The sequence below is a fragment of the Electrophorus electricus genome, chromosome 9 (genome assembly GCF_041902795.1).
Source record: "Electrophorus electricus isolate QZ-2024a chromosome 9, ASM4190279v1, whole genome shotgun sequence".
Taxonomy (NCBI): Eukaryota; Metazoa; Chordata; class Actinopteri; order Gymnotiformes; family Gymnotidae; genus Electrophorus; species Electrophorus electricus.
This window is the reverse complement of record NC_137505.1, coordinates 6,575,338-6,590,279: the sequence shown is the minus strand read 5'-3', so window position 1 is coordinate 6,590,279 and position 14,942 is coordinate 6,575,338. Positions and strand designations below refer to the sequence as shown.

General features: G+C 49.0%; 1 protein-coding gene across 13 annotated transcripts in view; it reads left to right on the top strand.

The window, feature by feature from the left end:
- st6gal2a (ST6 beta-galactosamide alpha-2,6-sialyltranferase 2a) overlaps window positions 1-14,942 on the top strand; it is a 35,129-nt gene that overhangs the window by 13,225 nt on the left and 6,962 nt on the right. For 6 of the 13 annotated variants that reach the window (XR_014125187.1, XR_014125186.1, XM_081720299.1 and 3 more), the window contains 6 exons: window positions 5,942-5,991; window positions 6,155-6,195; window positions 7,410-8,360; window positions 11,106-11,203; window positions 11,432-11,533; window positions 14,767-14,941. Coding sequence is in view for 11 of the 13 variants with exons in the window: in XM_081720299.1 (XP_081576425.1) it covers window positions 5,942-5,991; window positions 6,155-6,195; window positions 7,410-8,360; window positions 11,106-11,203; window positions 11,432-11,533; window positions 14,767-14,941 (1,417 nt within the window). In the remaining 2 variants the exon portion in view is untranslated. Of the gene's footprint in view, window positions 1-4,102; window positions 4,368-5,941; window positions 5,992-6,154; window positions 6,196-7,409; window positions 8,361-11,105; window positions 11,204-11,431; window positions 11,534-14,766; window position 14,942 lie in introns of those variants that run through there. The other 7 variants (XM_081720300.1, XM_081720303.1, XM_081720302.1 and 4 more) reach the window with 4 other exon arrangements.

Genomic DNA, 14,942 nt, shown 5'->3' with positions numbered 1-14,942 from the left:
AAGTCAAACACTGACCTTTGAAAATAAAAACTGAGATGACGATTTAGGCAGTTGGGCAATTTCCTCTTCCTTTTTCCCCCTTTCAGTCTTCCTTTACATGGTACTAACTTATGCATGTGCACGGTTCATTCCCCGTTCCAGTGCACTTGAATGATGTGTTTATGTAATTATGAATGAGCTTTCATGTTCTACTGTTTTGGAAAAGGGCGATATGACGAATTTAAATGCCGGTGTGATTATCTCAGTGACGCATGTCCCTGGACTACAATATCTTTTCCTGTGTCTGTTGCGTGTGCCTGATTACTCAAATGAAGGGACACATGCAGCCGTTACTGGAGCGTGGATTCATTTACCGGATTCGTTTTCTTTTCCTGTTCGTTACCTTTGTCTCATCTGCCTTTGTGTAATCAGGAGGTCGGTTTGCACGCAGCTACGGGGAACCATTAATTTGTAATTCCATAGAAATTCCTCGTTCAGCACAGCTCACGTTTGGTGCCATCATGCAATGAATGGATAAAAAAAAAAAAGGCTTATGAATAATCAAACAAAATAAAAACCGGTTGCACATTAGAGTGCAGAGACTCTGTGTGGACGTGTTTAAACAGCCTGTTCAAGCTGCATTTCTCACCACACTGAATAAATAAATAAATAAATAAATAAATACATACATTTTTGGTTTTCTAAAATACATTTGAATGTCAGATTTTTTGCATCAAAATCTGAGAGCACCATCTGTGAACTCTCATTCTCAAAACACTGCCTGTGCAGCATTGTAAATGACTCTCAGTCAGCTCTGAAACCCACTCTAGTGTGACAGCCAGCTCGGACACACGCTTCACATGCTCGTTTGCGTTCTCCCTGGGGTTTGCTGTAACTGCATCTGTGCCCGAGCTCTCATAGACGCAGTCTGTGATTTGGAGAGGTGTCTGTCAGCTTCTGTCGCTGATGGGCTGCATCTCTGTGGGAAGTGACGTTGCTGCGCGTGAAGAGGCAGAAGTTTGGTGAGGGGACCTCTGGAGCCTTATGGGCTTGTAGCCTTATGGGCCTGCTTCTATTGACGTGGACTTGGTGTTCAGTGTTAGGCGATGGCTGGTTCATTGTTGGCCAAAAAATGAGAACCTCATACTATACTCTGAAATTCTGTGTTTTTAACTGTTTTTTTTTAAAGCTTATCTATTAAACAAGACTAGGCAGGATGGTCACCTGGGAGTGGAAGCTAGTGTTTCGTTCTGGTCTGCTGAAACAAAATGGCGGCTTGCTTGAATGCGGTTTCTAATCGCAGCGTCTTTGGAGTCGCAGGTAACGGTACGAGCGCAGAATTGCGGACAGCCTCAACACAGGCTCAGTCGTCTTGTAACTGCAGCGCAGTAGAAGCTTCTGTCAGTTCCCTGACGTTCGTTTGCGGTTCATGTAATGTACCGATCAGTGGGTGACGGGTTTAATGATGGTTCTGAAAGGAAGGTTTACTGACTGGTTGCTGAGCCAACAGTAACTAGACAACATGAAAGCAGGAATTAATAGCTACTGTACACCAAACAGAAATCATGTGACATCTACTGTTGCTTTCACATCATGTAATTGTCTTATATTTGCGTGTAGCTCAGTTTTTTTAATTTTTTTGTTCTGATGTGGCTAAAAATTAAAAGCTTTTAAAACTTCACAACCTCTATAGAGTAAACACACCTGTAGTCTACACTTTGATGGAAGCCTGTCCTTTGGTTTTCTGTCTTCTCCGGGTAGATATTTTTCCCTAATCAGTACAGCTCTGCTTTATAGACCACAGCTGTGTATGTTTTGCCTTTATCCTTGTCATAAAAAAGACACTGTTTATGACCTCATTGAACGTTTGAGTGCCTACAAAAACAGATCATGGTTTAAACATCTGTACAGTACACAGTGTGCCTAAGCTCACTTTATCTGCTGTGTTGACATCACTACACTGTGCCTTGTGGGCCTTGACCTTCACGTAGAGAAGGTTAATATCCGCTTAGTATCACGGCTGTCAGATTCATGTACATTTTACAGCATTTAGCTTTTATCTAAAGCAACTTACGATTCAGACTCAACACAACTTGAGTAATTGAGGGTTAAGGGTCTTGCTCAGGGGTCCAACAGTGGCAACTTGGGAGTGGTGGGACTTGAACTGGCAACCTTCTGAGTACAAGGCAAGTACTGTAACCACTGAGCTACAACTGTTGGCCAACAGACACACTGACACATGCAGGCACTACTCCTTGAGCTATGTCCTTTAGTGCATTTTCCCGAAAGCAATTCACATTCCTTCACGCACGCAGGACATCACTAGGGCTGCTTCCTGCTGGCATGGAATTCCCGCCCAGCTTATTCTCTTGAAACCCCGATCAGTAAGTGAAATTCACACCAACATTCGTCAGAAAGGCTAGACGGAGCCGTGCGGGGGGGTTTCTTGAGCCCTATTACGTTCTGATAGTATTTCAAGGTCTCCATCCTTTTAAAAAGTGTCCAGGTGTAGCCGTCATAAGATGGTCCTGCACCGTACTGAGAGTTTCTCTGTAATTACCCTATAAAAGCTATCAGGTTGTCTGTTCCTGTGGCTTTCCGTCGCACCCCGGCTCTTCACCACGCGGTGAGCTGCAGAGGGTAGAGCTCCAAACGCGTGCTTCACGCTCCCTTTCTTCCCACGACAAAATGGATGAAAACAAACTAATATCCGCTCATGTTCTCCAAAGCAGCACGAAGCCTCTCGGGCTCGTTTGGCTAGAAACGATTCCACCTCTTACTTAAGCATTCAGCGAGACTTAAAGACACACTGTGTATTCGAGAGCCCATCAGGAAAAGTGGTACGGGGGGAAATTCCCAGCATCTCCTTGGACTGGTCTCCGGTTCAGCCTCTGTTTACCACGTATTGTTCCGATTACTGCTCGGCACGGGGTCTGGCCGAAATGGCGAGTAACGGGTGTGATGAAGCGCCGCTCGTTGCCGAAAGGGGGGGGGGCTTGAATTTGGCCGCGGAACCGCTAACGTTCCCAAGCTGCTCGCTCCATCCCACTCCGTCCCACCCACCCACCCCCCGCCCCGTTGTCATCCGATACTTCCTGCTGGCCTTTCTTTACGGCCTCTGGCATGTAGAGCAGATGTTCGTGGGGGGGGGGTTAAATCATCTCTAGTCGCTATAGAAACGTGGGTTTTTGTGGGTGTGGACGCGCAACGTGCTAAGCACGTTCGTCGTCCAGGAGGGCATACGGCTTGGGAGGGGGTTGGGGTCCTCGGTTGTAAAGTAGGTCGTACGGAACGGGACGGAGTGCGGTCGCGGGACGCAAGTGTGTGGACGGACGCCAGTCCCAGGGCTGTCGGATAACGGAACCTTTTATCTTTGAAGAACTTTTCCTTCCTCCGCGCTGGCCGTCAGCTAAAGGACGGCTTTGCAGGCAAAGACAATGGAGGAACTGTGGTTGAACGGTTCCGGGTGCTGCTGTGCGGCGTGTATAACGAGAAACAAACAAACCAGGAACCGTTGTGTGGAGATAGGAGTATAGGAATGCAACTACCGGTCGACCTTGTGCTGCACGTGGCCGGCCTTGCGGTGCCGGGCGGCTTCAAACTGCACACGCGTTGGAGGTCCTCTCGCTTCAGCTCAGAAATGGGCTTTAGGCATCCATATCTCTTTTAATGTGACGTTCAAACTGCCATGCATGTCCAAAATGTAGTGACCAGGCTGGGCATGCATGTGGGTGGAAAAGGGTGTGTGTGAGTGTGTGTGTGTGAGTGACTTGCATAATGATCTGAAGCGGCTCAGCTGTATGTCCCCTGCAGGTCCAGGGCTGCTGCTGGCTTCCTGAATAATGAAGTTAAATGTACTGGAACTCGGCCCTGACCAGCACTTCTCTCCCTCTCTCTCTCTCTCTCTCTCTCTCTCTCTCTCTCTCTCTCTCGCTCTCTCTCTCTCGCTCTCTCTCTCTCTCTCTCTCTCTCTCTCTCTCTCTCTCTCTCTCTCTCTCGCTCTCTCTCTCTCTCTCTCCCTCTCTCTCTCCCTCCCTCTCTCTCCCTCTCTCTCTCTCTCTCTCCCTCCCTCTCTCTCTCTCTCTCGCTCTCTCTCTCTCGCTCTCTCTCTCTCTCTCTCTCTCTCGCTCTCTCTCTCTCGCTCTCTCTCTCTCTCTCTCTCGCTCTCTCCCTCGCGCTCTCTCTCTCCTCCGCGTTCATGCGGGGGTGTGGGCCTGGGCTCTCTGCCCTGGAGCCCTTTCCAGGCGGGTGGGATCCGGGATCACGGGTTCGCCCCGCGGGTCCCAGAAGAGAAGTGGAGGGGGACGCACTCATGTTCATGAACACACAAGCAGCATCTAAGTGTCCAGTAATACAGAGAAGCCTGAACTGTACACAAGCGAGATCTGGTAATGTTTTTATTTTTTAATGTGTTAGTGAACTGCATATGATGTAGCAATCCAATTACTGAAATCTTTACCATAACTAAATGCGAGACATGATGTGCGAGACCTGTGTATATATATTCTATATTTAAGCTGCCACTTAGAAATGATTTTCATTCTTCCTGTTGAAACTGACATGAAAAATACTTGTATAGAAAATGTAACAATACACAACACTTCTACCTGCACAGCTCTAAGTTCCATGAAATGCCGCAAGTTAAATGTAAAAAGTTTCCCATGTAGACACCTGCATTTTTGTAACAGAGTTAACATTCTGTCTTATTTGGGAAGATAATGCCTGCAAAATATTTCCGAGAAGTACACGAGCCAGGTCAGAAAAATGTTTCAATGATTAGTGCACAGGGTTTGATTTTGAGGTTTTGATTGGCTGTAATTTTGGCGCAAAATGGAGCCGTTGTTCGGATATTCCCCAAACGAAAGAGCGACCTGGAGCGCTGTGTCTTCCAGCTGCGTGTTTGTGCATTTTGCTTTGCATCTGGTCTTCATTTTCTCAGAAAAGCTCTGAAAAAAACACACTCTGCCTACCAGCCCATCTGTGGCAGTTCACCAGTCACTGGAGTGGAAATTCTGCACGCACACATACTGGCAGATGTCAGCCATTATCACCTTTTAAAAAAAAATGTATACACTTATAATATTGTGCAAGGATCTTGCAAGCCGTCCAAGAAACCGTACTGAAAGTTGTTTGAGCACAATGAGTATTTATTTGGTATTTGTTTGCTTAAAAGTGGCACCATGGGAGACTTTTTCCAGGCTGCTGGTTTGTTTCTTGTTTTCTCTTAACTGCTCCAGTTAAGGTGAGGGCAGGACTGATCCACCCTAGGAAAGGTGCAGTTTAAGGCTGGGTGTGTCGAAAAACATATCGCTCTAAGAGATCTCATCTTAAGGCCACTCACGCAGGTGCTGCAGGCTGGATCACCTGATTGGAATGAAAAAAACATTACAACACACACTTTGAGTTGTAATAATCTTTATGGGCATAGATGTTTTATTGTAATCGTGTTTGTGTTCTCAATTTACTGAGAGACAAAGAAAACAGTTGTTGAACAACGTGTGTGTGTGTGTGTGTGTGTGTGTGTGTGTGTGTGCCCATGCATGCACACGTATGTGACATACAAGAACTAGTCTGAGATTGGGAATTCTAACCACGTTGTCCATTTTAGAAACATCTTGGCTGTGGTCGTTATCTCTCCATGCATCTGGACGGCCTTGTTTGTTTGACATTTGGATGGGCAAGATTAGAGATTTGCGATGGGGGGGTGCACAGTTATAAGTAGAGGATTAAGGTGCTCATCTTTCTGTACTGTGGAGATTTATGATTGGGGTTGTTTCGGCATTTTTACAGGCGCTCGTGTTCTGTGGACTAAATTTAATATCAGCTACTAAGGCACAGGGAGAAGATTGGGAACTGTTCTGCGTGTCGTTATTTTATGTAATCAGGACAGTACTAGGACTGGGTATTTCTGTTTTGTTTGTTTCTTAAAAATTGTAATTGTCTTCTTTTTTGATTTCCACAGCATGACTCTGCTTCCGAAGAATGGAGTCAAGCGGTAAGAAGTCAGCTGAGGTGAGATTTGGTTTGTTCCATCCTGTTCTTGCGTGCACGTATACACACACACACACACACACACACACACACACACACACGGTTCTTAACAGAAGAAGAGGGCTTTCAAACTTTTTTTTTTTCTCCTTTCTTCATACGTTTGCACATAAACAAACCCTCTGAGAGCGAGGAGACCAAGCGGAGCAGAGCGCGAGACTAACCAGGGTAAGAGGGCTCCCGGGGGGCTGCTTTAGCTCGTGAGCTGTGTCCTTAGACAGAAATGCTACACTTTCAGTATTTTTTTCTCCCTGTTTTTAGCAGAATAAGACACCCATCGTGGGACACAGCTAGTGCGCGTAGTGTGTGTTTACAGCAGCGTGCGCAGCGTGTGTTTACAGCCGTGCGTCCCCCGAGTGTAATCCGTCAGGCTGAATCAGTAACGTAGCCCGAAATACGGCAGTGTGTCCTAAACCGCTGGTTTACAGGAATCTCCCACGGCAGTGTTTAGCACACGCATGCTAGGTTTTCCATGGGTGTGTTCGGTTCTAGCTCTCGATGTGAACCTTATATTTCACATTAATCTTATAACAAAGCTTTCGGAATCCTGGAATGCAGTGTGATCTTGCCCAATGTGATCACAAATGAAAACGGATCAGTGTCGATTGGTTTCTGTGTCATAAACATTAATGTCTCGCTAAAGGTAATGAACTGAATAAATCCTTTCTACACTTATCCGGCTTGATAACTACTCCGGGTGCTACAGAACCCCGCGGGTTCTATTCCTCGTACCTTGCTGTAAACGATCCGTCAGCTACACCTGTCTCCGGTCCACTTCCCGGGCACTCTGGCGCCGGACCAGACAGCTGATGGCACTGGCGGTGTAGTGGTACGGTTCTGGGTGCTGACATCGGCGTGGTGCTGGGGTTGTTTTTACACATCGGTGTCAGATTAATCTACCCCCCCACCTTGGCTTAATCCAGCTCAGTGAACATATGCGTGGAAGAACTGCTTGCTGGTGGGAAGCAGAACATCGTCCATGCAACAGCCAGAGTCCTTTTGTTTTCATTTAAACGTGCAGTATTCCTTCACTTCTGCAGCTCGGCTCTCGGGATAACGGCGAGGCCGCGAGCGCCCCACCCTTCTTTCTGACATCCTTAATGTCCAATCTTAATAAGCTATTAAACTCTCCATTAAGTTCTCTCTCATTATCTCTAACTGTTAAGCTCTCTATTAAAGCACTCGCACGCACTCACACCTCCCCTCACACACTTTATATTCTCCTTCCAGCTTTGTTATTTCTGCTGGATGTCGAAAAATTGGTTACTGGAGTGCACGATGGCGCTCCAGCTGACGAGGACGGAGCTGAACAGCTCTGCTCTTTCCTTGAATACGTTATGACGTGCCGACATTTGACGCCAACCTCCTGCTTCTCCCGTCAGGCCTCTTGCTGAGCGCTCTCCAGTCGACTCCAGGCGGTGCTCGGCAGGGCCCTGGGGGTTGCTGGGAAATGAAGTCCGGTCTGAAGAAATGGCGTCGGCTCGCCTTGGGCCTCATGCTCACCTGGGTGCTGCTTTTCTTTGCCCTCTTCACCTACTTCATGGAGTCACGCGTGGACCAGCACTCCGCCGCCGGGCTGGCGCACGCCGACACCCGCCGCCTGACCTCCGTACAGGGCAACACCCGCTCTCGCCAGGAGCCGCACGCCGGCCCCACGTCCCCGGTCGCCGGGGGCCAGCGAGGACGGGGCCCGGAGCAGAGCCCCAGCCGGGAGGCCATGGCAGGCGGGCTCAGCCCGGAGCTCTTCCCTCGCATAGACCACCAGATCTTGCCCGCCTGGTCCGCCATCGGCACCCGCGATGTGGGTCCGCGCCCGGGCGCGGCGACCCGTGAGCAGAGGAGGCAACGAGATGTCCAGGAGGAGGAGGAGGAAGAAGTGATGGGAGAAGAGGTGGAAGGGAACGAGGAAGAACAGAGTTTCACGACGAGACGGGCGGCAGCCGACGGCTTGGACGACTCCGACCTGGATGAGTATTACTCCTCCAAATCCACGTCTGTAGTGCAGCGCCTGTGGAAGGGCAATGTGTCACTGGGCATGCTCAGTCCGCGCCTGCAGAGGGCCATGAAGGACTACCTGAGCTCCAACAAACACGGCGTGGCCTACAGGGGGCGCCGGAGTCCCCGGCAGAGCAGCAAGCAGGTGCTGTGTGAGCTGAAGAAGAGGAGCAGGGTGCGCACGCTGGACGGAGCAGAGCTGCCGTTCTCCACGCTGGGCTGGAGGAAGATCGTCCCTGACGCCCCCCTCAGGCAGCTCTACGGCTCCGGGTTCCACTCCTGTGCAGTGGTCACCTCGGCGGGGGCCATCCTCCACTCCGGCCTGGGCAGGGAGATCGGTGAGTACACACACACACACACACACACAGACACACACACAGGGAGGGAGAGGGGGAGAGACCCATGCTTTCTTGGTGGGCTTGCAGGTCAGTAAACATGGTTGGGGTACATCTGTCCACACTGTGACGTGGAATCAGGACAAGAAACAGGAAATGTATACTTAGTTATTCCACACCTACTGAAATATCGTGAATAAGGTTTGGCCAAAGCCATCTATTATAATGTTTGTGCAGGTGAAAACATACAAAGCGTTGACCTTCTCTAGTAAGGTCAAATACGAATGAGTTTGTACTTACGGCAAGTGTGTGTGTGTGTGTGTGTGTGTGTGTGTGAGGCGTGAGTTGGGCACGCCTTGAGCTCCAACAGCTGCCCGAGTTCGTGCATGACTGCCCTCTATCAGAAGAGCCCCTAGGACACAGCACGACGTCTGACACAAGGAATTATTTCAGATTATAATTATCTGCAAGTGTGTGTGACTTCGGGGTTTGCGTACTAACTTGGAATCCTTCCAGCTCCCAGGATCTGGGATCCGAGAGTGTGACTTGGCTGTCTGTGTGTCCTGCCCCTCCACTGGTTCCCGTCATTCCGGGGCCGTTCAGAGCCACTGTTCCCAGCTCTCCCTTCTTTGCGCCCCGAGCCGTGTCTGCCGCCGCGTTCTGGGGGTTTTTTTTGTTGTTTTTTTGTTTTCCTCCTGACCCTTTCTTCTCTCTAGGTCCTTTCGGTTTCCATAGTGATGCCCGTTGCGCCGCCTCGGAACGTGGGATCCTTGCGCCCTTCGGCCGTTACGCAAGCCGCAGGATCTGCGGGCGCGCTGTGCCCAGATTCGCCCAGCTTTGGCAGAGTGTCGTTTCATGGGGAAGTGGAGGTGTTGCCATGGTGACGGCTCAGCTCCCATTGTTCCTGTGCACAATGGCGGGGGCGCTGTTTGAGGAAGCGTCTTTTAGCCCACTGATACTAGGCCATCGTTCCTCTTTAAAGAGCAGTTTATGATTTTTTAAAAAAAAGGCAAAAATAAGTTGATCAGAGTTCAAAGTTCCTCTAGCAATTCACGTGCATTTGTTAAACGAGAATATCTACCAGCCAGGTACACACGAAGCTTCAGATTGGAAAGGTGATGTGACGTGCCCTCTGTGGGTGTCCATGTGCCTCTGTTCCTACGTGTAATTTAACAGTCTAAAATGGCGGTGTTTAAATTCCTCCAAGGTACCCCAGCCGTTCAGGCTGCATTTACCCACACCGGCCTGCTTCAGTACATGTATAATACAGGCTTGAGCCTCAGACGCGCGCATGTCCGTTCAGAACTGATTCTCTCCTTAGTCTGTCATGCAGTCTCCCAGGGTCCGGACCGTGTATCCGGACGTTTCCTTCTTGTCTGGAGCGCCAGTGTGAAACCACACAGGGACGAGCAGGAAAGCCGGAAAGATCACGACAAAGCCAAGAGGAGACATGGGAAAACTCTCAATGAATGTGCGCACACTACGCGCAGACGACCAGAGACGCTGTGGCCCTCCTGAGTGCTAAAACTGGAGCTGCTCCACAGTCTCGATCAGTGCGTGTGTGCAGATGGCAGCGACTTTCAAACTTCGTTGCCTCTAATATTGTAAACATGAGCATCATTCATTTCCGTAGGACAGTTGCCGCTCACTCCCAAGTTTTTATCCTCAGTCGTCTTCTGCCACCTAGTGGCCAGAGAAGAAATAATTTGAATAATTTTGCTTATTTTCTCATTCTCCCTCTTTCTTTATTCATATTTGCTTTTTGAACACCAGCAGAAAGCCTGGGCGTGATGGCTGTATTACTCTAGCTGCGTGCTCCGCAAATGTTCGTTTTCTGGTTTTACGCGAGGCTGCCGCGGGACAAATGCCAGAGAAATAACGGTATCTGCCGAGTGGATGGGTGCAAACGCCAAACGCTCCCCATATAATCCCAGTCATTCCCGTGTCCTGGAAGTGAGGGTGTACACTATGGGGACTGAAGGTCTGTCTATCATGCATCCCCCCCCCCCGGGCATGTGCGTTTCAGTCTGAGCGGCTCGGTCTTCAGTCGTTTGCGTTCACAAACATCGTTGCATTGCAGAAAATGGTCACTAGATGGCGCTGTTTTTACATTTACAACGTGTGAAGATTGAACACCAGGGCTCCCTCTACTAAAGGGGACGTTTAAAAGATTTAGCGTGTTCAGTGTCTTGTAGGTCATCGTGGACGAGGCCACACGTTTGTTATCCCTCTTTTAAACATTCTTCTCTTTTCGCTTTTTCGTACTATTCCCCCCCCAATGCATGACCATAAAAGTTTGATTTTGTTGAAGTGTCCTTTCCTCAAGAGTGTTTGCCAAAAATATTGTGACTAAAGAGAATGTTCCCATAAATTGTTTCGGGTTTTTTTTTTTTTTTTTTTTTTAAATTAATGTATTTATTTAGTTTCACATAATTTATTCAGTGCAGATAATGAATAGCTTTTCCTGAGTGGTAATAAATTGCTGCAGTGTGCTGTTAGACATTACTTTTAATGTGATGTAAATCAATGGCGTGAACACGCGTTTGCCAGAGACGCCTCTGAGTGCCAGAAAATTAAAGATGCGTTAGTAGATTGATCGTGGGAGAGCAGATTTGCTACGTGGCCTTTCTCCAAAGCGCTGCGTCGACTTTTCCAGATTAATTTGTTTTCTGTTGCTTTGTTACGCAGCTGTATTGAATATGTAAACGTGGGGATTAAAAATGATCGCCGTCGGCTTTGTGCTTCCAGATTCCCATGATGCTGTTTTGAGGTTCAATTCAGCCCCTACTGAGGGCTACGAAAGGGACGTGGGCGAAAAGACCACCATACGCATCATCAACTCTCAGGTGAGACCACGTCCTGCCAAGGTCGTCCTCTTTCTGAGCAATAAAATATACTCTCGCCAAGTTCCGAGACCCGGTCCAAAGGTCTGCTTGAATGTGTGACATATCCTGCATGTCTCCGAGTTACTGTAACACCCCCCCAAGCAAGCATGAAATGACTCGAGCCCCCCCCCCCCCACCCGCGTTCCCTATACGGATGCTGACCTGCTCGCTTTCCCCTGTGCTGCGCAGATCATGGCTAACCCCACCTATCGCTTCAACTCCAGTCTGCTGTACAGGAACGTGACCTTGGTGGCCTGGGACCCTGCGCCCTACAAGGTCAACCTGCGCGAAGTGAGTACTCCCCAAACACAGACACCGCGGGAAAATAAACACGATCGAGACGTTCACAAACTTGGGCCAGAAGCCTGGAGACACAGACGTACTTTAAATCTGACAAACCTATTTATTTTATTAGCACTTATTAGCAATTGGTAGGTGAGATGTTGTCGTACAGCTGGGGGGTAGAAGCTAGTGCGCTCCACCCCCGGCTGTAATTTTACTGATTGTAGGGAGTAAGAGGAGCATTTTGAGCGCCCTGTAGGGGAGATGTTATCAGGGAGCTTTACAGAGGTGTGGGGTTAGATCTCTAATGAGCAAGCCAAGCTGCCGGCACTATGAACCCGTCCTCCATCGGGTAGCCCAGCTAGTAACCAGTCCGTGAGTTGCGTTATTAAATGTAGTGGAGATGTGGAGCTTCAGACACTCCAGTGAGTCTGGTGTGGGTGGGCTATGTCTCGGTGAGCAGCACTGGTTCTTCTACTGGTGGGACTGGGATATTTTAGAAGCATGTAAATAAAACGTAAAGATGTATGTTAGATCTGTAAAGATGAACACACCGTGTGAACGGTCCACATACAGCGGACCAACGCCGCGTGAACGATGGCGTGAGTTGATCGCGTGAAAGTGGGCAGATGACAGCGTGAACATCTTACCAGAAAACTCTGAGTGCGGCCCCAGTCTCTGCACTCAAGTCTAACGACAAGCTTGAGTGAAGAAGTACGCCTTTAGCTTAGCTTTAAAACCTGGGAGTGTGTCCGAGTCTTAAAAATGGGAGGCTGTGCCATCACTGAGGGGCTCCGTAGGAGAAGGCACTGTAATCGTAATCATCTCAGGCTTTAAGAGAAGCCCTGTGTTTTGAGATCGTAGCAGGCAAGATGGGTTATAGCTAACCACGAGTTCACTCAAGACACTGTGGGCCAGTCCATTAGTGAGATTTCCCCTCCCGCTAATGACCTACCTGTTCAGATCTCTCACGTGTCAGATGTTTTATTTATTGCTATGTGTGAGGTTGAATATGGCCTGTGGAGTTGGCTGGTGGCTGTCTGCTTGCTTTGGGTGATATGGGGGTTTGGCGATCAGACACCCAGTACAGTAAGACGGGTGTGGTGAGACGGGTTAGAGGCCGTTGGTCTCCGTGGCTCGTGTCTTTCCCCTGCGCCAGTCTCTCTCTCTCTCTCTCTCTCTCTCTCTCTCTCTCACGCACGCACGCACTGATGCATGTTCTCCTTTAGTAGTGACTATGCAAGAGATCAGTGGAACAGCTATTTTGTCTCTAAATGTTCCAGCAAGGCCCCTCTTTCACTTTGTTCTCTCCAGAGAGAGAGAGAGAGAGAGAGAGAGAGAGAGAGTGTGTGTGTGTTTTCCTCCTTACGGCATTTTGTGCATAAGCCAAACGCCAGGTGATTATATGTTGCAGGTGAGGTATTTGTACAGATTACTTTTCGAATTGAGAGGGAAGAGTGAATTGCAGTTGAAGAGACTGGCTGGTAATCCTATAGATTTAAGGCGTGGAGCGTGTTTGTGTTTGTGCGTGCGCGTGTGTGTGTGTGGGGGGGGGCCAGAGTTGTGTTTACACAGAGAGGGAAAACAGAACTGAAGGTGAACATGTCCTTAGTGCCCAGGATTCATCAGCTCGGCCCAGCGGGCTCGGCCCCTAGACAAGGTCCTCTCCTCCTGTAGAGTCTGCGGGGTAGTGATCTATAGCGAATGCTCCCTCCCTCCCCAGTGAGGTGCACTACTGTGGAGCTCAGACGAGCAGTAGAGCTATGCCTCTGTCCTGAGGCCATCCTTCCGCACACACGCCTGTCTCTCTCTCTTCCTCTCCTTTTCCCTTCCATTTCATCCCCATGTTTGGAAATTCTCCTCATTGGCCTTCGAGGTTACCTGGACCCGCACAGCCGGAACACGTCAGGGCGCATCGTTTAGCAAGGGGGAACCGCACAGGACGCTGGAGGCTAGCCGGGCGTCATGGCAACCCTTTTAAGCAGAGCCGCCGTGGTCTTAGTTGTACCGTTACCCCGTCCACACGTTTAGGGCGATAAGGAGATTATATGCCAGTGGCAGGTCTTTGTCTCGATAATCTCAGCTGCAGAACATTTTCTGCGTTAGGCCAGCAGTTCCGGTCGAAAGGCATCTCTGTCCGTGTCCAGTGTTCAGCTGCGTGATGGATGTGCTACAGGTGAACCATGGAGCCAGTGTTTGATGCGTTTCTGTGGTCCTTATCTCAGCAGGGCTTAGTGTGTGTCCAGGAGAACATCTTGAGCTGTCTTCCTCCACCACGGTCTCTTAGGTACATGCTAATGTAGCCACACAGGACCAGAAACACACATGCACGCTGGAAGATCATGCCACGTCACCGCACGTCCAGAAGCCCTCCCCACAGAGCAAGGTTCATTCATATCACGTGTGCGTGCAGACAGCCTAGCAGCACAGCTCATCTGTATTTGTGATTCAAACCAATATTCAGCGCAGAGATGAAAACTCACATGATTAAAACGCATTAAAACAGACATTCTCTACGTTACTGAGACATTGTGAACTCGTTCTGGCATGTGAAAGCAGACTCAAATCATGAGCGCTTTCATCCCGCCTCTTTACAACTCAGCGAAACTTGGCTAAATCAGATGATTTGGATATACTTTTATCATATTTGTGGTCAAGGGGAGACTCCTGTTCAGAGTCAAGTCTCAAATGTATTGTTAATCCACACTGGGCCTGCGCCCTGTAACTCGCCCCCGGGTTCTTACGTAAGAGGTCAGAGTGTTTGGAGCATTAATCTACTATTAAATTGTGATAATACATATTGAATATGACGATGCTTATTCCAGTGCATAGCTTTAGTAATACAATGATGTTTTAATGATGTGGAAGCAAGTAGATGGGTCATTAAACGCACTGATGGCCAGGAAACTGGATGAGACTTATAAAAAGCTAACTGCTAATGCTATGTGACGTGGCCAACAGTAGCATGGCAACAGTCCAGTCTACTGTTGGCATGGCAACAGTCCAGTCTACTGTTGGCATGGCAACAGTCCAGTCTACTGTTGGGCATGTTGGGAGGGCACTTTGCATGAAAAGGGGAATGCTCTTCCTTTTGTTGTGTTTAGCTCACATTTAAGGTCTTTAAGCACGTCATCGTTACAGAAAAGCACATGCATTCACACGTGAAGCTGTCCATTCAGAAGTGTGTGTCAGTAAAGGGATTTGTGTGGGTAACCAGGCTGCTGCCTTATATTATTGTGCAGTGGTACAAGAGCCCCGACTACAACCTGTTCACGCCATACGTGGAGCACAGGAAGAAGCATCCCACGCAGCCCTTCTACATCCTGCATCCCACGTTCACCTGGCGCCTGTGGGACGTGGTCCAGGGCAACACACTAGAGAACATCCAGCCCAACCCACCCTCATCTGGATTCATCGG